The sequence below is a fragment of the Petaurus breviceps genome, unplaced genomic scaffold, assembly GCF_028583685.1.
Source record: "Petaurus breviceps papuanus isolate PSGF00001 unplaced genomic scaffold, PetGlider_PUasm1.0 90977, whole genome shotgun sequence".
Lineage (NCBI taxonomy): Eukaryota > Metazoa > Chordata > Mammalia > Diprotodontia > Petauridae > Petaurus > Petaurus breviceps.
The window spans coordinates 56,818,532-56,844,149 of NW_027187391.1; the positions used below are offsets into that span (position 1 = coordinate 56,818,532).

The following is a 25,618-nucleotide window of genomic DNA, read 5'->3' on the forward strand; positions in this document are numbered from 1 at the left end:
TTAGTGCCTTCTCTTTCCCCAGATTTAATCTTAATATAATAGAACCTTGTACTTATTTTGTATCTGTTTGTTTATGTGTACATTATACGTCATATCCCCAACATCATATGTGACCCTGAGCACTGAGACTTTCTCATTTTTGTCTTTCTGTTCCCAGGACCTAGGACAGTGCTTGGCCCATAGCAGACATTTAATAAATGCTTATTGATTGATAGATAACATAAATAGCTTAGTATGCGTGAACAATTGTACTGTTTTCATTAGTCTGTTTTGTGTATCTATGTGTTAGTAAGTCTGTCTTCTGGAAGAAACAATTCTTTCAGATTCTCTTTCTACTATAATTGTGCCTGTCACTGGTTACACCTGGGTGTTCAGAATTAGTATAGTTTTAAGCACTAATATATATTTTTAATATATAATAATAATACTATGTAATAATATAGTTTTAAGCACTAATTTTTAATAGTGTAAAACTGCACCAAGACTTTTGGGATACCTTGTATGTAGTTAAGTTTTTAATGACTACTTTTTAATAATCTTTATAATTTTAAAAATCTGGAATAAATATTATACTAAATAAAATTGCAGATTATTTAGAATAATAATGAGTTTAAACTCTTTCAAGATTCATTACAATATGAATACTGTAAACACACAGTTAAGAGTCAGGAGGCCCAAGACTTTGACCTGATGCAACTACTACTTTCTTACCTAAGAAGAATGCTCTGAGGATTAGTGCCTGATTCTGGGATGAATAAACTGATATTAACTTGTTCACTCATGTGATGTTAATTATTCCAGGGTACAAAATATCATTTAGAAAATGACTTCTTTCTCTGTACTATGTATTACTTTGGAGAAATTAATTCATCTCATAAGGTTAAGCAATTTATTTCTACATTAGAGACTTGTTTACTTGATAGCATGAAACAGTTTTGGATTCTTGACTTCAAGACAAGTCTGTTCAAAATACCATCATCACCATCATCAGTAATTATTTTGTGAGAATCTACTAAGTGTAGCACACTCTCCTGGTGTAGCAGACATAGATGGGAGACAGAAAATGGAAAAGTTCTAAGCTTACATAAAACTAGCTATTTCCAGGTGACAAGCCAACTATAACAAGTTAGCTATTTCAAAGCTAACAAGTAGCTTGTTTAAGGTGAACAAAGAGTTGGCTAAGATAAAAATGCTTGTTATATGTTAATGAATGGTGATAGAAATAATAGTTGGCTCAAGGTAAGTCTCTAGATCCTTCTGTCTTCTTGGGAGGTATATGCTTTGGTAAACAAAATGAAAAAGAAATGAATGTTGATTTGTAATAAGTAAAGAAGAGAGAGAGGATATATGATATGATTATTCAGTTAACCTGTTTATAGTGTCTATAACATTTTTGTTCAATAGAGAAATCAAGGTAAAGAGGGAAGGGAAGCAAGTAAAAAATTGTAATTTTCAATATAATATCTGTATCTCTTATGTCTCTAAATTCCCATGAAAATTTTCCATTGTTTATTTGGATTTCTGATGCTTAATTTGATGTTAGTTTATAAACTCTTTTCTGGTGTCATTGCAGAGCAAAACATAGTGCCTAGGAATCCTGGACAAAAATATAAAACAGATTACCATGAAGTTCTTGAAAGTTGGAATTGTTGGAGACTTGATTCTGAAAGAATTGATTTAGTTGTACGGGTTATTATTTTCCATATAAATCCCTAACCAAAAGGTTTAGAAAAGTAGAATGTTTTTATTATGTGGGTCACATATAAAGGCAGGATTAAGAAAATTGCTTTTCCCCCCTCTCTAACAATATGTTAAAAGTATAAACTTTTCATAACCTGTTTCTAATTTGCAAACGTGTAAATAATTTGAAAATTCTCACTATTCCACAGTGTTTATAATTGGAAGAGTAGAGAAAACAGTTTTTCATAGGATTTTAGTACTCGAGGTGCATAGGATTTCAGAAGTCATCTAGACTATCCCCTCATTTGAAACTGAGGCTGAGGGAAGGTTAGTGATTTACCCAATTTCATACCAATAGTAAGAATCAGAGATGGGGTTCAAATGACCCTCTGACTCTACAGGTATGTCACCTTCCACAGTATTACATTGGTCTGAACATTCAGAGGCCATAGCAGTATCACCACCTTTATTGAAAAAAATGCCTTGTTACTAAACACAAGTGTCAGTCCGATCCAGTTAACCATCTGATAAGAGAAAAGTATAAAATTGGTTGTTGGTTTGACATAGATGGGAAAGAAACATTTAATAGTAGGGCCTGGGGAAGAGGAAAAACTCAGGTAGGGAGGTAGGGGGCTTCACAGACAAAAATACTAGTCACAATAATTGAAATAATACATTGTCCAAAAAAAAAGAAAGGTTAAATAGGATGGTCCAGAACTTTTAAATATTTTTTTCTTGTTTCTTCATATTTATCTCCCTTTTTTGTCCTCTACCCTTTTCCCCTTTCCTGGAGCCATCCCTGATAACAAAGAAGAAAAAGAAGAAAAGCAGTTTGATAACAGAAACCAACACATAAGCCAGGTTAGGCAGTATGGGCATATTGCATAATCATATAACCCCATCTTTTTTTTTTTTAAGCAGTTGGGGTTAAGTAACTTGCCTAAGGTTACATGGCCAGTTTTTTTTTTTTTTGTGTGGGTGTTAAGTATCTGAGGCCGGAACCGATCCCAGGTCCTCTCAACTCCGGGGGCTGGCGCTCTTACTCACTGTGCCACCTAGCTGCCCCAATCCCATCTTTCTAAAGAAGGGAGGAAGGTATATGTGTACCTCTCTTATGGCTAAACTTGGTCATAATAATTATGGTGTACAATTTTTATTTTTTGTCTACTTAATTTTAGTTATTTTTCATTTTTTTTTTCTGGTTCTGCTTACTTACAAATGTGTTAATTCATATAAATCTCGTTTCCTGAATGTTTTTGGTCATAATTTCTTACAGTGTAATAATAGTTCACCATGTTTACAGGCCACAATTTGTTTAGCTATTCCCTTGTCCATGACCTCTGCTTCATCTCTAGTTCCTTGCTACTACAATAAGTGTTGCTATAAATTTTGGTGTAGGATAGGACCCTCCTTTCTATCTTTGATCTCCTTGGGCCATATGCCTAGGTTTAAAGGGTATTTTGGTTACTTTTTGACCATTATAATCACCTAGTAATTATACTGTAAATATACCTCTATTCTCTATTCCTCATAGAATCAAAACTTCTAAGATATCCATTCTAGCCTCTCCCCTCTAGGGAGTTTCTGCCACTGCCTCATAGAACTTGCCCTAAGGATTCCCCTTTTCCATAGTGTTTCCCAGAACAATGACATTTCCCACATAGGTTATAGAGAATGCATTCTCTTACCATGTCCCTGATTATATAGTCCACCACTGATCTATACCCACCTTCTCATTGACTTCTTTTCCCTGTTTGCCTCAGAATCTTACTCCCCTAGATACCAGTTGCCCCCAGGAGTTCCAACTCTATCCTAGGGTAGTCTGAGTGACCTTTTCAAGCACCAGATACCCAAGACCATACCCAGCACAAGGTCTGAATCTGTCTCCCTTTATAGAAAGTCTCTCTTTACCTATATGAGTATTCATCAGTTGAACCTCTTCCCACTACCAAAGCAAAGCCTTCTCCCTCCCACCCCCCATCCCACTTTTCAACCCCTACTTTCCCTCTTCCTCCTTATTCATTCCCCTAGATGACTTTTTCTTCCCAAGACAATAAGGGCCATATTTCCCACATTGTTAGCCCTCAGTTTGACCCAGACACGTCACTCACTCCCCTCTAGCACCCGGCTTCCCTGTCCCCTTTTTATTCACCCTCCTATTTTATAATATAGTTCCTCAAAAAATACCAATTCTCCTGTAGTCAGGTTGTCACCAGGTTGTATTCATAATAACTCAGACCTATCTCTTCACTGTTGTTGCCACCTGATTTCTGTCTTCACCTCAGTTTCCATGTGTATATCTAGGAGGAATTTTCTTACTGGTCTCTCTGCTGTCATTGTGTTGCTGTTGCTATCCTTGGCTGCTGAATTTATTCATTCTTCTTACATTTCTGTTGTTTGGGGAGTTCAAGAAGCATATAACCTCTTTGAGTCTGGTTTTCTTCCTAAGAAAGTTTCAAATGTCTCTTCATTATTAAACATCCATCTTTTTCATTTATAGTTAAGCTCAGATTTGCAAGGTAGGTCACCCTGGTTCTATTACTCTTTGGTACACACTATTCCATTCCCTTCTGCATTTTTCAATTGACACAGAAGAAATATTCACAGAACTTGTCTTTAAATTGAGCTATTAAATCTAACCACACTATGTCTTAGAGTTTGCAGTCTGGGGTATTTTTTTGGAGACAATCTTTGAATTCTTTCAAATGATATTTCATTTTCTGTGTTCAGAAGTTCTGGGCAAAGTTCTCTTGTATTATGTTTGGAAGTTCATCAGTTCTCTTGTATTATGATGTTACACTTTTTTTTGGTCATGTTCTTCTAGGACACCTGTGATCTATACATTGTGTGCATCCTGTCTTTGATATCAGTATATTTTCTTTTAATGCTTTCATTTTTTGCTTTTCTTATTCAAGATTGTCCTTCACTTCTTTGTATTTGCGTTCTGATTCTGTTGTTCTTTCATCTTTTTTGGGGGGTGAGATTTGTCATTGTAGATTCAAATTTTTCTATTCTGCCCATTATTTCACTGTGCTGGCCATAAATTCTGTTCTCATAATTCTCATTTCTCTTCTAAACTACTCAAGAACCACTTGTGGTTCCATATTCTTCTCAAATTCCAGAATCCTTTGTCTCACTAAGTATTAGATCCTTCTCTGTATTTGTTCATAGATGCCTGAACTAATTTATTTGCACTAGAGACCATTTTTCTTTCTGCTGTTAAAGTCTTCCCTTGTTGATTTTTCTCTCTATATTGAAGATCTTTGCACTTTTCTTCTTCTTGAGATCTTTGGTAATTTCAATACTCTCCATTCCCATCTTAATTTTCTCCTCTTGCTCACTTTCTGACTCTCTCCTTTCTGATGGTGGTTTTTCTGGAGACTAGGTCTCAAAGTGTCTCAGCCTCCTCCCACTCTGGCCAAGTCAAAGTTTACCATCCTATAACTGTCTCAAGTGACTTTTGGGAGGACAGAATTGGATCTAGTAGGATGCTGAGCTCTTTCCCTCAGGCTTAGTAGAGTATCCCACAACCTGCCCCTCCCACCTCATTCCTGTCCTGGTGTCCTCTCCTATTTCCTCTGTTCCTCAGTTCTCTAGCTAAGCACCAGCAGTTCAGAGAGCTGCCATATTGGTGCTACAGGGTTGGTTTCTATAGTTGGAGTCTTCAAGGCTCTGAAAGGAGCATGGGTATGGGGTGTGGAGTTGAGCTCTATTTCAAGTCCAGGCATATGACCTACCCCTTTCTCTCTGTTTCTCAGCTTGCCCGCGTAGAACTTTTGAAGCACAGAATGTTGCTGGAATGGTACTATTTGTCATGGGCCCAGCAAATTTCTGTGTGGCCTGGGATCAGGATATCCTTGGCATTGGAAGGAAGAAAGGGGACTAGGGTATGTGGCTGGGTTTTGTTGCATATCTGTGTGTTAAGTCTTTGGATTTTGTTGCAAGTCCATGTATCAGGTCCTTGGGTCATCCAGTATAACTTTGAAGCTCATAGCATGGTGGTGGTTGGGACAGGGTGTTGAGCTAACTCATGGTAGGTATGAATTCATTGATTTGGATTTTTTGAAACTTCTTTTGGATTTCAAATTTCTTATATTATAGAGATAGCTGAAGTTTCTTTATCTTTGGCACATAATTTCTGTTTTGAATAGATTTGGAAGGTAGAGGGGATCAGAGAAAATGCCTAGGCCTCTACCTTATTGGTCACATGATCTGGAAGTCAACACTTTCTTAGCATAATTCCAAATTCTTTCCAGAAGGGTTGGGCTAGTTCACAGCTCCAACAACAATACTTCAGTATACCCATCTTTCCATAGCCTTTCCAACATTGTCTACTTCCTTGTTTTTCCATCTTTACTAATTTTCCGAGTGTGAAGTAAAATCTCAGAGTTGTTTGACTTGTACTTCTCTTATTGGTGATTTGAAGGTATTTTTCATGTGATTGTTTAGTAATTTGAAATTCTTTTGTTTGTTTATATTCTTTGACCACTTTTTCCCTGGAGAATGACCTCAGTTTAAATTTTAATGAGTGAACTTTGCTCAGTCATATATAGCACAAGGGTTTATGTTTTCATTTCACTTGCTCCTAATGAGTTTATTCCCTATGTCTTCGATTATGATGTTATTAGATTATTAGCAAAGAATGTTTGATAGTCCCATTGTACTTGAAAGGCAGAGTGGGATAATGAATAGATAGAGAACTGACCTAGAAGCCAGGAAAACATGGATTCAGGTCCAGCCTCTGACACTTACTGGCTATATGGCCCTGGGTACGTCCCTTCACCTCACAGTGCTCTAGGCAACTAAGACAGAGAAGGTGCTGATATGCATTGGCAGAATATGTTTCCTCACTATACCAGTGAAATCACAGGTTCAGTCCCTGGCCCTGTTTTATTTAAATGCAAGCAGCCAGTTGCAATAGATAGAAATATCTGATTATAGATATTGAGTTCAACTTCATTCATTGCTGATTTCTAAGTCATACCCTTTCTTCCTGAAGATTTTTTTAAAGTAAGTGACATATTAAAGTTAATATGTATTGTCATTTTAAAATAATATAGAAAATAAGTTATGAATTATATTTTATTATCTCACACTTGTTTAGAAATATCTAAAGTAACTAGAATTAATTACTTTAGGCATAGGATAGGAGGAGATACTTTTTGTCCAATTAACTTTCAGTATTGGAGTATGGTTATTTTGGTATTTACTTCTAACCTCTGAAGTATGTTAATAAAAAATAGTTTTGTCATATTAAAGCTGAACAACACAGTTGATAGCAGTTACCTATATAAATTTGAGAAGCTTACAATTCTCTGATTCTGAGTCTCTTAAAATGCTTACTTATACATTGCTAACTTTAAAATATACTACACTGTTTGTTTTTGAAGATCCATGCCCCTCTCCACTAAAAAAAATTTCAAGACCTGATTACATCAGTTGATTAGGGATCATGGTTGACTCATATATCTTCAAATAGTTTTTGAGTCACAGCTAAGAACACTCAGCCTACTCAGTATCTTTTCTATACCTCTGAAACTCAAGTTTTATGTGGATTGTTTAAGTTTGGGAGAAATACAGAAGGCCATCAGGAATTGAAGAGGGTATGAAAGAAAAAGGTTTTAGGAAAACATTCAGAAGCCATAACATCCTAAATTCATCACTACAAAACATAACTTTTTCTAATTAATGTCCAATCAATAAAATGATATAATAGTTATTTTTATTATGTTCTTTAACTATTCCTATTTTTGTGTTATAAATTATTTTGCCTACTTTGTCTCATTAACATTTGTAGACTACAAATTTCTCATTGTAAATATTGCCCAATTTTGTTTTGGTGGTGGCTGACTGAACAAGGTAATACAATATATTTATATGTATGAATATATAGACATATGTCTTTACACATATGAATATATAGTTGTAATCTATATAGACATGAACACATATATACATACATACACACATATGTATATATTACAAATATGACTTAAGAATTGTAGCAAGATAAGTTATGTTGGGAGAACTTCAAATAACTTGGTGTTAAACAGAAAAACTGTCACATTTCATATTTCTCAGCCTGAAATTTAAGTTGTAATAATAATATTATTATTACATAATATAAGTATGTAATATTTATTGCATAAATATTAATAAATTATAATAAATAATAAAAGTTAGTGTTTGATTATTAATATACCTCAATAACTTAAGTAGATGTTCTAAGGCTGAACCTTATTGTCAGTTTTCAAAATTCCTAATAAGGACTAAGGGTGAAAATTTATTCAAATTAATGAAACTAAAAAAATGTCCTTTGTTAATAATCTCATAAAGTCATTTTGAAGATATAGGGAGTAAAGGCATGAGGAGCAAGTGAAATGAAAACACAAACCCTTGTGCTATGTATAATATGACTGAGCAAAGTTCACTCATTAAACTCTAGTTTTTACACCTTGCTAAAGTCAAGACACTTTGTCTCATGCCAAAAATACTTGGGCAGTCAACAAACCATTTAAAACTAAAGCTGGGTGAGGAAGAGGAGGAATAGCATTCTCTCAGTTCCTTTTGGTTCCTGTTCTCCATTACTTCCAGGTAATAGTTAAGTTTGCTTTAATAGTCTACTTTTAAGTTGATCTCTTGGGCAAATCATTCAGCTTATGCACATCTTCAATGTTAGTTATCCTACATATAAGAGAACAGAAGCTGAGAGTTAAGATGACCCGCCTGTCATGCTTGCTCACAGTGGCAGAGCTGTAACCACAACCCAGGCCTTATCATTTCCATTTTTATTCTTACTCCATTTCACCAGTGTAATTTTTGAAAAAAAAAATCAGATTATGTTTTTCATATCCTGATTGTAAAAGTTGAAGAGAATTGTTCTGAGAGACAATTTCAAAAATTGCTCATTTGTTTCTCCTCATTAAAACGAGTTGAAATTCACCTTTATCAAAACACAAAATTATATCGATGTCATTGGTATTTTTTGCTGGAGCACCTATAAGTGAAGTCAGAAATCAGCCCTGGCTATAGTGGGAAACTGTGCCACAGAAGTTGTCAACCTCCTCTTCATTGTGAATGAGGCAATGAAGAAATTGTAAGGTATTTTAGGATGTAGTGTTTCAGCACTAGAGAGTTATCTCAGACACTGAGAAATAATGTGCCTTGGCCAGGGTCACATAGCTAGCTAGTAGCAGGACATGAACTCAGCTCTACGTGACTCTAAGGCCAGTTCTTTCTCTATTACTACATGCTACCTCTCAGCAGGCCAATGCTAGTCATTATTCTGTTTCTTTTTAATTCAGTGTAACAATTAATTTTGTGCCCTGTTCAGGGTTACTAGTTAGTTAGAGGCATATATTTAAATCCGCTAGCCAGCCTTCTTTCCAGTGCTACTAGGCAGCAGAAACCTTGAAATGGTAACTTGGCTTACTGTTTACTAAATTTCTGTAGAAAGAATTCCTTTTGCCTTGGAATTCTCTTAGGTCCTAAAGTCACTTCTAGAATTTCAGGGTAGGCTAGTAGCTACCTGATATAAGTAGAAATGCTTTTTCCTTTGGCATCTAATTTTGAAAGTGTGATTACTATGCTGATATGGATCTTACTACAATCCTTTGCTGACCTGTAGGTTTTGTATTATTTCAATATGTAATATGAGAAACTGCCCCTCAAGTACACATAGTCATTTCAGTGGCTAGAAGATACAGTGGCTTAGTAGTTAATATCAGCTTCAGGGAATACTTTAAACTATCTACTTCACCCAACCCAGAAGTTTATGAAGGTAGAAATAAGGCAGGTAGTAAAGGTTTTTCTTATTCGATTTGCAGTAGTTTAATTTTGCAATATTTTTGTGTGGTATTTATTATGTGATATCCACGATTGAGTGGGCACTGTTATGAAAACATCTCTTCCAAGTTTCCAGAAAATCTGGAAAGGAAAGAACTTTATCTAGCTAAGTTGTGCTTACCAGCTAAAATGTGAATGTCACATAAGTAGGAGAAAAAGTATCCTTTGCTCTGTTAATTTCCTGCTGTGTGTTCACTGAGTTTTTTTCAGTGAAGTGTAGCCACTTAATTTATTTTCTCAGGTTAATTTATTTTAGTCTAACCATGCATATTTTTAGTATGCAGATGAATATAAGAGAATTTAAGTGTTCCAAGTTATAAATTTGCCATAATAGAAATGCATACTTGTAACAGCATCTGTGTAGAATTGACAGTATTCCAAAGCCCTGCAAAAAAAATTGAATTAATTTTTTCAATTCACATGAAAAATATTTTTCACAGGTTCCTGAAAATTTGTGGATCTGAATTAGTACGCCTTGAATTGGCTTGTGGCCACTTCCTCAATGAAACTTGTTTGGAGGTTATTTCTGAGATGTGTCCAAATCTTCAGGAATTAAATCTCTCCTCCTGTGATAAGTTACCACCCCAGGCTTTCAACCATATTGCCAAATTGTGTGGCCTTAAGCGACTTGTTCTTTATCGAACAAAAGTAGAGGTAAGAATTATTCATTTACTTTTGCCGCCTTTCATGACCAACTTATAAACTTAACTAATGTTAGTTGATTCCATGACAGCATGATGTTAGATGAAACATTGTTTCAGGGGATGGCAAGTTCCATAGTAATAATATAAATGAGGGATGTATTCTAGAAGGAAAGGGATGGGGCAGGACCTGGACTTGAGCCTAGTGGATCTAGAAACATTCTGGTCCTGGTTGATTTTAGTGGAAGCAGTGACCCTAGGGAGAGGGATATGCCTGGGGAGGGTACAGTTCTAAATAAAATGAAGCCATACTGGGGAAGGGTATTTAGTGAGTTTCAGGTATGGGAGTAGATAAAATACAGAGGAATTAAAATGAATCTAGGCATGGGGATAACGTGGGGGGAGGAGAACCAAGTTATGGGATGGGGAAAAGGAGATATTAGCTTGATGTCTTGTGATTAAACTAACAGCAATATCTTTAACAGCAGAGTTTTATAGTGTTAAAGTGGAGAGTTGGTTGTAATGTATTAATGACATTAAAATTTCCTTGGTTTGAGATCGATATCTATATATTTGAGATCTATATATGTAATTAGTTGACCACTTATGCTGTTAACATGATTTTCATTTTTAAAATTTTAAACAAATTAAGATTTATGTTCAAAATGTTATAAAAATCAGTAATTATTTTGTCATATTTACATCCTGCATCTCATAGTATGGGAATGAGAAGATATAGGGTGATGAAATGGGCCATTAGCTTAGGGGAAGAAGAGTAAGTACTCTTGAAAGAAACACAGTTTTAATTTTTTTGTATTTTAAAAAAATATGAACTTAATAAATATCAACTAAAGTGAGTACTTCTGTATAGACAGCAAAGCATAAAGAGAGGATTGTACATGAAAATGAGTATTATGTACAGCTTGCTTTTCTTTTAAAATATATAATAAATTCAACATGTAACTTTCAAAGCTGTCCTTCCTTCTGGCCTTCCTTCTGTTCTCTTCTATGCATTTCAAAAACATATTTCAATGACTCTTTTCTTCTTTTATTTTTCTTTCTCTTTTGAGGCTACTCCCTTCCAAGATCCTCTCTTTTTTCCCAGAAAAGAGAAAAACAATACCTTTTTAACAAATATGCATAGTCAGGCCACAAGTTCCCATATTGGTCATGTCTGAAAGTATATGTCATATTTTGCATTTTGAGTCTCTCTATTGGAAGGTAGACAGCATGTTTTCTCATCAATCCTCCACAATTATGCTTGGTCACTGCAGATCAGAGTTCTCAAATTTTTCAAAGCTGTTTGTCTTTATTGATGTCACTGTTGCATAAATTCTCTTTGTTCTGCTCACTTCATTCTGCATCAATTCCTACATTTTTATCCAGGTTTCTTTGAAATTATCCCTTTCACAATTTCTTAGGACACAATAATATTTCATTACATTCATATACTATAATTTATTTAGCTATTCCCCAATTCATTGGTACAACCTTAGCTTCCTTTCTTTACTGTAACAAAAAGAGATGCTATAAATATTTTTGTATATATGGGTAATTTTCGTCATTCTTTGATCTCTTTGGGGTATAGCAATGACATTGCTTGGGTCAAAGGGTATGTACAATTTTAATGACTTTTGGGGAATAGTTTTAAATTTCTTCCGTCATTATTGGACCAATTCACAGATCCATCAATAACAGTGCATTTGTGTACTTGTTTTCCCACAGCACTTCCAACAATTTGTCATTTTCTTTTTTTGGACATCTTTGCCAATCTGAGTTATAAAATGAAACCTCAAAATAGTTTTAATTTGTATTTCTCTAATTTTTAGCAATTTGGAGCATTTTATATATGTTTATTGAAAGCTTTGATTTTTTTTTCATTTGAAAATTGCCTGTTATACCTTACTATATTTATATATTGGACAATTACCCCTATAAATTTAAATCAGTTCCTTATATATCTTGGTTTTGAGTTCTTTATCAGAGAGAATTTCTGAAAAGATTTTTTTTGTAGTTAACTATTTTCCTTCCAATTTTAACTGCATTGGTTTAGTTTCTTAAAACAAACAAACAAACAAATAAACAAACCACAGCTTGGAAATTTGCATTATCCCGGACTGGTCTTTGAGGAATAGTGTTTGTGTCTCCATAATTTAAGGAGCAACAGTTTTTTCCTCAAAACACACATGCGCACACATGCACACACACAACTATATTCTATTAGGACATCTGTTCAAGGAAGTAAAGTAGTAGGAATATATAGATGAAAAATTAAATACCCCTTTCCCACTAGGAGCTTATATTCTCCTATAGAGTATAGACAGTGTGCAGTATAGACGCAGGTTAAGTTGTTGAGCTTAAGATATCCAAATATCCACGTTGAGGTATCCAGCAGGTAGTTAGAGATGACTGGAGTTTAGGAGATCAATTAAAGCACCTTATAATGTAATAATTATTGGAGACTTTGGCTGTCCAGAAATTTACTAGATATTTTTCTCTGACTAAAGAGAGCAGCTGATATTATCTTACCTTGATGAGGATTTTATCCTTCAAAAATTGAAGGAACCAAAAGGACAACTTGGATTCCAGACCTGACTTTCACCAGCAAGAGGTGGAAATGATAAGAACTTTGTTAGGGAAATGACCACTCCAGTTTAGAATTTGTGATAGAGCCAGGCACAGTCTGACTTGTATCCTAGATTTTTGGTAGAGCTGACGTCAGAACATTCAAATAAAACATAAGTAGGATACTATAACCTAAAATTCCACAGGATAAAGTTAACCCATGAAGAACAGAAAGCCCTTGCCTGTTGAAATTCTGAAGACACAAAGAGAAACAGTTCCATCAGCCAGCTTATAGAAATAAAAGTAAACAGAAATAAATACAGAAGCATTGGTTTTGTCCTTCAGGAATCTTGTCAGGAATGCCAAAACTCAGAATGAGCTAAAGGTGAGGAAAATGAGGAAAGCTAAGAATATAAAAAATGGTTTTTAGTGTTACATTTGGGGAAATGAAGAGGATAAAAGAAGGAATATGATTACTGCTCAGGGTTTATGAGACAATGATAGCCTTTATCTATGTGCATGTTACTTCACCTCAATAAAATGCAAACTCCTTGAGGAAAGGGATGATTTCATTTTTGCATTCCTGACCCCCCCACTCCTTTGTACAATGTAAATACTTGTTAAATTATATTGAATTAAATTAGACTGAATGACCAACAATGGAGAATTGCAGATGAAATTAAGATGGCTAATAGGGAGTTGATACTCAAAGTAAGCTGGGGGCATAGATATAAGGGAGCTAACTACTTCTGAAAAATTGTCACCAAACCCAAATGGACTACTTTGTTGAACTGACAGGTATAAATGATGAGCGGCAGTCAGTGATATCTGAAGGGTCCTGGAGAATGAGAAAGATACAGCAGCATCAGAGGTGGGCACATTTTGATTTCCCAAAATAGGAAGAGAATGGATTCTGCAAGCTTTAAGTCAGTTGTACCCCAAAGAGACCAAAGGAAGGAAAAGGACTCCTATGATTATGGATACTTATAGCAGTTCTTGTTATAATAAAAACTGCAAGCTGTTGAGGTTGTCTTATCAATTAAAGAGTGGCTGACATATTCATATATATGAATATAATAGACTATTATTGTGCCCTTTAATTTTGAAAGGGACAGTTTCAGTTTCCCAGCACTTCTTAAACTGTAGGTTATGACCCCATATGCGTGACCACACCTCTCATTAGATCACACCACCTGGAAGCACCAAAGCCTTATAGACCCCCCCACCCCACCCCCGAACTTGTTCTGAAAACAGATTGGGAAAACTTGTATAGACTGATGTAGAATTATGTAGCAGAATCTAGAGAACAATTTATTCAATAGCATTGACAACAGAAAGGACAAACAACCTTGAAAGATCTAAGAACGCTGATCCAGGTATAAAGTCTGATAGTGTAAGCAATCTTGGAAAGCAAGGAATAGTTTACCTGTCATATTTGTGGAGAGGGGAAGACTTTATGACCAAACAAGAATTAGAGAGCATTATAAAATGCAAAATGGATAATGTTGATTACATTAAATTGAAAAGCTTGTTGAGGGCTGATTCAAGATGGCAGGGTAGAAACAGGATTTCAGTGGGACTCCAGCTTCCACCTCCCCCAATTCATGTGAAAGGGGACTCTGAACAAACTTTGGAGCTACAGAACCCACAAAATGACACAAAGAAGCTAACCTCCTGCTGAGGACACCCCAGCAGGCTGGGAGGAATTGGCCAGCGCAGTGCTCTAGAAGCCGAGCCCAGGCCTGCATGAGCCCGAGGTTTTAGCCCCAGGGTGGACCTGACCAACCACTGGCTGGAAGGACTCCAGATCACCAGCAGCTGAGGCTGTTTCCAGAATTATGAACACATAGATGCGAAGGACAAAGTGAGAGGTCAGTGGAATGTGGATTTTGGGATCCAGTAGTTGGGAGTGCATTGGCCTCTTCTCCCGGGGCAAGAAGCCGCCACCTCCACGTGGCAGCTTCAGCTCCTGGCCTGCCAAGTGTAGGGGGCCAAGCGACCAGTCTGAGGAGTAATCATTCTTGCTTTAACCTGCTTGGATCTGGATTGAGGTCTAGTGGGGAGGTCCTGGGGTGTGTGACCAGCTTGCCAGAGTATGTGAAGGCTTCAAAGAGGGCACCCAACTAATACCTTCAGCAGCTGAGAAAATCCCAGCGTTTGGTATGAAGCTCCCCTATCAGGTAGCAGAGTCCTACTGTGGCAAAAAGCCCAAAAGTCAAGTAATTGAGTGGCAAAATGAGCAGGCAAAGGAAGCAAACCAAGCAAAGCAATCCAACATTAGACTCTTATTTTGGGGACAAAAAGGATCAAAGTATGGAACAGGAGGAAGACAACAAAGTCAGAACTGCTGCACTGAAAGCTTCCAAGAAAAATACAAGTGGTTACAGGCCATAGAGGATCTTAAGAAGGATTTTGAAAACCAAATAAGAGAAGTGGAGGAAAAATTGAGAAGAGAAATGAGAATGATGCAAGAAAATTATGAAATAAAGAGTCAACAGCCTGACTGAGGAAAATAACACCTTAAAAAATAGACTAACTGAGATGGCAAAAGAGACTCAAAAAGGCAATGAGGAGAAGAATATCTTAAAAATCTGAATTTGCCAGATGGAAAAAGAATCTCAAAAGCTTGCTGAAGAGAATCATTCCTTCAGAATTAGATTGGAGCAAATGGAAGCTAGTGACTTTATGAGAAATCAAGGTGCTATTAAACAGATCCAAACAAATGAAAGAATAGCAGGCAATGTGAAATATCTCATTGGAAAAACAACTGACCTGGAAAATAGATGTAGGAGAAATAATTTAAAAATTATTGGACTACCTGAAAGCCATGATCAAAGAAAGAACCTAGAAATCATCCTTCAAGACATTCTCAAGGAAAATTGTCCTGATGTTTTAGAACAGAGGGGAAAATAGAGGTTGAAAGAAGCTACTGATCACCTTCTGAAAAAGATCCCCAAAAGAAAACTCCTAGGAATATTATAGCCAGGTTCCAAAATTCCCAGATCAAGGAGAGAATATTACAAGCAGCCAGGAAGAAACAATTTGAATATTGTGGAAGTACAATCAGAATAACCCAGGACCTGGCAGCTTCTACACTGAGGGATCGAAGGGCTTGGAATATGATATTCCAGAGGGCAAAGGAGCTAGGATTAAAACCAAGAATCACCTACCCAGCAAAACTGTGTATCATGTTTCAAGGGAAAATATGGTCATTCAGTGGAATAGAGGACTTTCAAGCATTCTTGTTGAAAAAACCAGAGTTGAATAGAAAATTTGACATTCGGATACAAGAAGCAAGAGAAGCATGAGAAGGTAAACAGGGAAAAGAAATCATAAGGAACTTGTCATAGTTGAACTATTAACATTCCTACATGGAAAAACGATAAATGTAACTGATGAAACTTTTCTCAGTATGAAAATAGTTGAAGGGAATAGAAATAAATATATGTGTGTGTACATATATCTATATAGGAGCGCATATAGGCATATGAATACATATGTGAATGTGTGTATATATGTTTACAGGTATACATAGATAGAGGGCAAAGGACCGATTTAATAGGAAGGGATGATACTTAAAAGGTGAAATTAAGAGGTGAGAGAGGAATATAATAAGAGGAGATGGGGAGAGACAGAATGGGGTAAACTATCTCATAGAGAAGAGGCAAGGGAAAATGGTTACAATGGAGGGGAAGAACAGGAAGGCAATAGGGAATGGGTCAACCTTATTCTCATTGAATTTGGCTCAGGGAGGGAATGACATACACACTAAATAGGGTATCTCATCCTACAGGAGAGTAGTGGGAAAGAGGATGAGAAGGGGGATGATGGAAGGGAGGGCAGGCTGGGGGGGAGAGAAATTGGAAGCACCTACTTTTGAAAAGGGACAGGATAAAAATAGAGAATAGAACAAGTGGGAGGTGGGGCAGGAGGGAGGGAAATATAGTCAATCTTTTACAATATATCTACTATGGTAATATTTTCATAGCTACACATGTACAACATATACTAAATTGCTTATCGTCCCAGTAAGGGTGGGTGACAAGGGAGGAAGGGAATGAATCTGGAATTCAAAGTTTTAACATCAAATGTTTAAAAATATATAAATACAATTACTAATACTATTTTACATGTAATTGGGAAATAAGATATACAGATATTGGGGCATAGAGATCTACCATGCCCTACTGGAAAAGTAGGAGGGGGTAGATATGGGAGAGAACAGACTGGAGAAGGGGATATCCTGTGAGACCGCTATTTGGGGTGGTGGGTAGGGGAAAAACGGGGAAAAATTTGTAACTCAAAATCTGGCGGAAATGAATGATGTAAACCAGAAGTTAATAAAGCAGTTGAGAAAAAAAGAAAAGAAAAGCTTCTGTACAAACAAAGCCAATGCAACCAAGATTAAGAGGGAAGTGGGAAATTGGGAAAGAATTTTTACAACCTATGTCTTTGATAAAGGACTCATTTCTACAATATACAGAGAATTGAGTCAAATGTATAAGAATACAAGTCATTCCCCAGTTGATAGTCAAAGGATATGAATAGGCAGTTTTCAGAGGAAGAAATTAAAGATATCTATAAGCATATGAAAAAATACTCTAAATCACTATTGATTAGAGAAATGCAAATCAAAACAACTCTGAGGTACCACATCTCACCAGTCAGGTTGGCTTAGATAACAAAACAGGAAAATGACAAATGCTGGAGAAGATGTGGAAAAATGGGAACACTAATGCATTGCTGATCCAACCATTCTGGAGAGCAATCTGGAATTATGGCCAAAGGGCTATAAATAATTTCATACCCTTTGACCCAGCAATACCACTTCTAGGGTTGTATCCCAAAGAGATCATAGAAGTAGGAGGAAGACCCATATGTACAAAAATATTTATAGCAGCTCTTTTTGTTGTGGCAAAGAATTGGAAATTAAGGGGGTGCCCATCAATTGGGGAATGGCTTAACAAGTTGTGGTATATTAATGTAATGGAATACTATTGTGCTCTAACAAATGAGGAGCAGATGGACTTCATATTTACCTGGAGAGGCTTATACAAACTGATGCTGTGTGAGAAAAGTAGAACCAGGAGAAATTTGTACACAATTACAGACACAATGTATGTTTGACAACCAACTTTGATAGACTGGACTCTTCTCAGCAACGCAGGGTTATAAGTCAATCACAAAAGACTCATGATGGAGAGAGATGTCTACATCCAGAGAAAGAACTAGAAGGAACTGTTTGAATCCAGATTGAAACAAACTACCTGATCTTTTTCTTTTTCTTGTTTGGTTTTGTTTCCTCTTTCCCATTGTTCATTCCATCTGATACAATCCTTCTTTATAACCTGACTAATGTCTAATGTGAAAGTAATTGCAGATCCTATACTTGATTGTATGCCATCATGGGGGGGGAGGGAGAGAAAATTTGAAACTCAAGAGATTGTGGAACTAAATCTTGTAAACAAAAAGTAAACAAACAAATTAATAAAGACCAAAAATTAAAAAAAAAACAACAACTCTAATCCAGGCAATGACTAACCATGATTTCAGAGGACAGAGGAGATGGTCTCAGGAGGCAGAACAAGGCATACATTCTCAGATATGGCCAGCATGGGAATTTGTTTTGCTTAATTATTGCATATTTATCATAAAGGTTTTGTTTTACTTTTTGTTTTTTGTTGGGAGAGGGTTGAGATGGAGAGAGAGAGAGAAAGTAGGCTTGAGAGAGAGAGAGAGAGAGAGAGAGAGAGAGAGAGAGAGAGAGAGAGAATAGTGAAGGATATGATTGCCAAAAAATAAAGCAAAATATCAAAATACACATAAAAGACCACAAGGAAGCCCAAAGAAAATGCAGGTAAGCAGAACACCTTTGAAAATCACATGTTGTATTTATTATATAGTTTGAAAGAAAAGAAACAGTTTCACATGCAACCCTTCTTTTCTGTTTTATGAATACAAAAGTGTTTATTTTAATTGATATTTGTTAACATTATGAAAAAATTCAATTGAATAAAACACATTCCATGTCAGTGAGCTTAATTTCAAAATCATGGGAAAATTCTGAAATGGTTTATTAAATAATTTATTAGTGATCATCTAAAAAAGGAAGTAATAATCATAGAAAGCCAAGCTAACTTCATCAAGAACAGTTCATGCCACTATAATTTCATTTTCTTTTATCATATGGTTAGTAAACTGGTAGATTAGATGAATTCTGTATATATGGTTTACTTAGATTTTAGCAAAGAATTTGGCAAAATTTCTCAAAAAATTATTATAGATAAGATGGCAAGATGTGTGCTAAGGAATAGTGTAGTCATATGAACTTGAAATTGGTTGAAGGGCTAGAACATGAGTCATTAATATTTTAGTATGAATTTGAAAGGAGATGGAGTAGCCTAGGAATCTGCTTGATTCTCTTACTAAATTAGCCTATGGTATAAAGCCAGGAGGAATAATTAACATGCTAAATGGCAGTGTAAGTGTTCATAAAGATACCAGCAGGAATCAGACCAAATAAGATGAAATGTAATATGTAGAAATGTAAAATATTATCCTTTGGTTCAAAAACCCCAATTTCATAAGTACAAAATGAAACAACAACAACTTTCATAAGTACATAAGGCATGACTTGAAAATTATTCTGAAAATGATCTGGGAGTTTCAGTAAACTATCCTTTTGATATGAGTCAGCAGTTTGATGTAGCAATGAAAAAGAAGCTAATGTGATCTTAAACTGCATTGAGAGGTTTAGAGAGATGATAGAACTACTATAGTCTGTCCTCCCTAGTCAGACCGTATCTGGATGTTCTCTTTTAGGTAGAATGTTGATAAATTTGGATATCATTGAGAGGAGGGGAGCCAGCATAGTAAATGACCTTCAGTTCAGGCCTCATAAGAATCAGCTGAAGGTACTGGCAATGTATAATCTGGAGAAGAGAAGACTTAGGGAAAACAGGATACCTATCATGAAGCATTCAAATGAGTATCACCGTGGAAGAAAGATTAGACTTCATCTGCTTGACACCAGAGGGCAGAAACAGGTGAAATTAATGGGTGGAATTTCAAAGAAGAAAAGTTAGGCAGTGAGTAAGGAAAGACTTGTAATGACTAAAACTACCCCAAAGTGATAGGAGTTCCCTCTGGAAGTCTTCAAAAAAAGTTTGGATCACCACCTATCCTGTATATTTTAGAAGAGATTCTTGTTTGTGTATAAGTTGAATTAGATGCCCTCTGAAGTCTTTTCTATGATCCTGAGTCTCAGGCAGGATAATGATAGGGCTGGAGGAAGGGATTCCTAATTTTCCTGTCATCATTGTAACTTTTAATGATTGGGTTCTTTTTGTTTGTTCCTTTTTTTGGTGCTGTTGTTTTCAGAGCAAATTCTGGGGTTCTGTAAATTTTTGGTGCTTCCCAGGTGGTGTGATGCAGTGAGAGGTATGATCACCCATACAGGGTCATGACCCAAAGTTTAAGAAGTGTTGCTATATGAATATGAACTCGTTGGGGGAGCAGAATAAGAGCTTGTTCACTTGATTTCTATTGATTATAAAAATTTTGTAATGGTTTTGTTGCTCACACATGTGATTTTTAAACAAAGAATCATAGAATCTCAGAATTGGAGGGGATATCGGAGGCCCACTATACTTATAGAAAGTTCTGATTAGAAAAGTATCTATTTCTATGAAGCCTAAATCTGCCTCTTTACAACTTTTATTCATTGTAGCCCTTAATTCTGTTCTCTGAAACGAATGTGGACAAGATTATTTGCTGTTTATGTGTAACAACCTTTCATATATATATTTTTTCAAATTACTATCATGTCCCACCTAAGTCTTCACTTCTCCAGGCTACGTGACCCTTGTTACCTTAGCCTGTCCTCTTAAGGCATGGACTTGAGGTCAGTGACCTTCCCAGTTTCTCTCCTCTTGATACTCTAGTTTGTCAGTTTCCTTCTTGACCTAATCCACTATTCCAGTTGTGGTCTCACCAGGGTGAGGTATAGTGAGATTTTACCTAGTCTTTCCTCTAATTCTTTACATTGTGTCAAATATCCACATCAAATATGTGGAAACTCCCACACCAGATTAAAAGGGAATTAGAAAATGTTTAGCAAGATAAATAAAAATCCAATGCAACATAGATGATTTTAATTTGTGGTTTTCTGAATCAGTATGGTGCCCACAGACATCTCTTTCTATTTGAGTTTGACACCGCTGGTATGCATCATTCCTCTCAGGGAGCTTAAAGATCATAGACTTTTTTATTTGCCACGTCATCCTATTCATATTGAATCTGCAGTTCACTAAAAGTCCCAGATCTTTTTCAGAGGTACTTCTGTTTAGTCATTTCTCCTCCAATTTGCATGTGATTTTTTTTACAAGTTGATTTAAAAAAATAATATAAGACTTTATTAATATTAAATTTCATTATATTTTATTTGGCCTAGTATCATAGCTCAGATATCTCCAAATTAGAGGTTATGGCCACCAGGGGGACCTAATTTTACTAAGTACTTAATTTTCCCAAGCTCTATGCTAAGTGCTGTGGATACAAATAAGAAAAAGAAAGCCAATCTTTTCCCTCAAAGAGTTTATATTCTAGGGGCGGCCAGGTGGCTCAACGAGTAAGAGCACTGGCTCCAGTGTTGGGATGACCTGGGGATTGAATCTGGGCTCAGATACTCAGCACCACACCCAGAAATAACTGGCCGTGTAACCTTGAGCAAGTTACTTAACCCCGATTGCTTAAAAAAAAAAAGAATAAATGGATCAGAAAATCATCAAAATATCAATAAAAATTCCAGGCTCAGATACTCAGCACCACACCCAGAAATAACTGGCCATGTAACCTTGAGCAAGTTACTTAACCCCGATTGCTTAAAAAAAAAAAAAGAGTTTATATTCTAATAGGGAAAACAACATATAAAGGAAAGGGGTGGCAATGGGGGAACCCACCATGTTTCATGGAGTCCAAACCAAGCAGAGATGTTAATGGAAGGTAGAAAGTTAGAAGATTGATGGGAATGCAAAAAGAAAATATGGGCTAGAGCCTTCCTAGTTGAGCTCAGCATATTTCTGGCAAATACCACTGCATATTCTGCAGGGACTTAAGCATAAGCATTGGGCTTCTGCTGGAGCAGCAAAGACAGATGCAGGCTGATGAAAAAGCCTAGGAAGGGGGAAAGAGACAATCATCAAGAATGGGAACTGAAGCAGAGGCAGAGGACTAAACTGGTCTGGGGCATGGCAGTTTGAGGGACTAGGGTGGTAGAGATGGAAGCTATGGAAGACTACCCCCAATAGGGTAGTCCATTGGCCGTGTTTCTTCTTTCTTCCAAGGGCTGGGCAGGTTGTTGTTGGTGGTAGAAGCAAATGAAGACTGAGCAAGGGGCCTGGGGTAGCAGGGAGAGCAGAAGCACAGACATTGCAGTAGCAGCCAAGGTCCTGGGGCCTTTCTTGTGGTGATGGATGGCAGTAAATATCAATTAAGTTCCTGCTATGTACTTTGAGAGGCAATATGGTATAGTAAATGCAGAGCTGGCCTCAAAGCCATATAGACCTAGGTTCAAGTCCTGGTTCTGACATACGCTACCTGTATGGCCCCAGGCAAGTCATCTAATCTCATGTACTCTACGCAACTCTTCTACATTGGTAGAGGGAGTTTCCTCATCGGAAGTTTGCTATACCATAAATAACAGGTCCTGTCTTTTTGCCTGTCCTTACTCTATATTGGGTACTATATTGTGCCTGGGTGATCAGGGACAAAAATGAAACTGCTTCTGCCATTGAGGATCTTGCAATATATCAAGGGGAGAAAATGTATACTTATTTCTTGATAATTTGAGGAAAGGAGCTAGTAGCTGGGGTAGTCAGGAAAGGTGGTCCTAGAATTGAGCTTTGAGGACAACTGGGGAATGAATACAACAATTTCTTTTAACTAATAGTGATATGTAATCAAAAAGTTTGGAAACTATTGTACTAGCCTATCATATCTTTCTGAAATCTAATTCTGTCATCCATTGTTTTAGTCATTCCTCTGAGCTTTGGATCATTTGCATATTTGATAAGCATTCTGGAATTATTTTGCCATTCTTTCCTCTTTCCTTTGCCAAGGATTAGTTCTCCATCCTTATATCATTGCTTTCCATCTCCTCTGCAGTCTTACTTCATCAGTGACCCCCTCTCTCTCACACATCATTGGTTTATTCCTATATACTTATTGCTTTCCATATGTCTATGAATATGCTCAGGTCTCTCCAATCCTTAAAATAACGCATATACATATACAAGTCCCCCTCCCTTGACTGTGCTCTACCAATATATTATCATTCCATGTTCATCCTTCTGCATCTAAACTTTATGGGGAAAATACAGTTTATATTTGACCTTTCTCCCTTTTCTTTCTTTTATGAAGTTCAATGGCCTTTTCCTCAATCCTTAATCTCCTTTACCTTTCTGGAGAAATAGATGGTATTGGTATTTTCACTTCCTTTAGCTTTGCAGACATCAATTTTTCCTGGTTCTCTTCCAATTTTTCTGACCCTTTCTTGATGTTTCTGACCCTTTAAGATGGGCAGATATTCCACGGTGACTTTTCTGACCTTTTACCCATGTTTCTTTTCTCTATATTCTCTACAAAATGGCAGTTTTGAACAGCTATTTTGTACTTCTCTTGGCTGTCATCACCTGTATATTTTGGGGACACCACACACCTAATATCTGTAAAACAGAACTTTTCTTTCAAAAATAAATGCTTTCCTCCTGTTTCCATTTAACCCAACCACTCATGCTTAGAATCTTTTTTTGTTCCCTCAGTTCTCACATCCAGTAACCAGACCATAAAGTTCAACTGCACAGTATCTCCTTCTGTTTCTTCCTTTCCATTCAGTTTTCTAGCTTCAAGCCCTTGTTATGACTTTATATAAAGTAACACATCTTCCTTAACTGATCTCTTTACCTTTAGTCTCTTCCTTTTAATACTTCTTTGTATCTCTTCCATCTTTAAACTGTTGTTATATTAATCTTTCTTATGCACAGATCTGATCATATCATTCCTTTGTTCAAAATACCTTATTAGTTCCTTTTTGTTGACTAAATCTTGACCTGTAGACTTTCTACAACCTGATATCTCCCATGTTGCTCAGCTTATCTTGTCTCCCAGCTGAACATGCGCATTATTCTCTAGCCAGACTCATACCTTTCTTGCTTCTGCATCTTTATTTACATTATCTCCTATACCTAGAATGTTGTTTCTCCCTTATCTTTTAGTTCCTAGATCTTCTGTTAGCTAGTTTTATGAACTTGGGCAAGTCACCTCACTTAGGTAGGATTGTTAATGAATGTTAAATACAACAAGAAGGTGCTGTTCATGATGTTGAGGATAGGAAGAAGAACAAAGAAGGATGTTGTGGTGCTGAGATGACAGAGAGAAGGCAAAAGTATTCGGTTCTTATTTTGCTTATTTTTTATGGAATCAGCAATGGACGGATAAAACAAAAATGATAAACAGGTAACTAAAACCCAAGATAAATGCAGGAATAGTTAAAGAGTGCCTAGATTACTCAGAGAGTTCATGTCACCAGATCTGGGGGGATACTGGCATATGTATTTAAGTAGCTGCTGTTGGTAAACTTTCCTAGATTGTGCAATGATTTCATAAGACTAGTGACAGGCAGATGTTACATAAAAAAGGAAGATGTAGAATACAAACTGTAGCATTGACTTTATTTCCTGGAAATATTCTAAAACATTTTTTTGTAGAGATAGTTGGTAAGCATATATAAAAGAGAAGTGATGATTACTAAGAGCCAGGATGGTTAACCAGAATAACCTCATTTAATTTGTTTTAGGAAAGCAGGTTAGTAGATGTGAATTTCAGCATAGCATTTGACAAAATCTCACATACTGTCCTTATAGACAAAATAGGGAAATGTTGGTTAGACAATAGCACAATTAGGTGCATTCAAGTTAAATTGTGTGACTCAGTACTTATTAATGGGAGGGAAATCTCTACTACTCCAGAAACCTATTTTTGTCTCTATTCTTTTCAGCATTTTTGCCAGTGGCTTAGAAGAAGCTATAAATGATGTGATTGTCAGGCTTGCAGATGAGATGAAATCCAAAGTGATAATTCCCAGTCAGTCTTTGGATAAAACAGTCAGGATCCACCAGATCTCAGCTGCCTAAAGGATGTACTGAATCTAAGAAGATGAAATTTAAAAGGGTAAAAAAGTCCTATACTTAAGTTCCAAAAGTCAGGTCTAGAAGTATAAGATGAGTAAAATATGATGACAACAAATCCTGGGGAAAAGATTTTTAAAAAGCTTAAAAAGTTAATAATGTGACATTGTAGCTTAAAAATGCTACCTAGGCTTCATTGAGAAGCTTTTTGTCTGGCACAAAGGAGGTTAAGGCAGGACTATTGACCTGAATAAGGTGACAAGAGTAATAAAAGAACTAGAGACAATGCTATATAAAGATTAGTTGAAGAAATAGGAAATGTTTAGTTTGGAGGAGAAAAAACTTGAGTATTTGAAGGACCAACACGTGTGGATGAGTGATTAGTTTTGTTCTCCTTGGGCCCAGAAGGTAAAACTAGGAGCAATGGGTATTAGCTGCAAGAAGACAGATGTAGGCCTGATGTAATGAAAAATTCTGAACAGCACTAGGAACAGCTTTGTAAGGTAGCAAGTTCCCCTATCACTGAATCTTTTCAAGCAGAGAATGGATGATTAGTGGCTAGCGATTTGGTAGCCGGAATTCTTGCCCCATTAAGAACTGGTATTCTGAATATTAACTGAACACTGAGTTCCCTTCCATATGAGGTTTTGCTGTTCTAAAGAAAGGCTGAAATTTCCTCATAGGCTATGAAGGAGTTGGACT

The 25,618-nt window shown here is 36.3% G+C and overlaps 1 protein-coding gene across 2 annotated transcripts in view; it reads left to right on the forward strand.

Moving 5' to 3' along the window:
* FBXL4 (F-box and leucine rich repeat protein 4) overlaps positions 1–25,618 on the forward strand; it is a 147,634-nt gene that overhangs the window by 63,925 nt on the left and 58,091 nt on the right. For both annotated transcript variants that reach the window (XM_069077184.1, XM_069077185.1), the window contains exon 6: positions 9,966–10,179. In XM_069077184.1, coding sequence (XP_068933285.1) covers positions 9,966–10,179 — 214 coding nt within the window. The remainder of the gene's footprint in view (positions 1–9,965; positions 10,180–25,618) is intronic.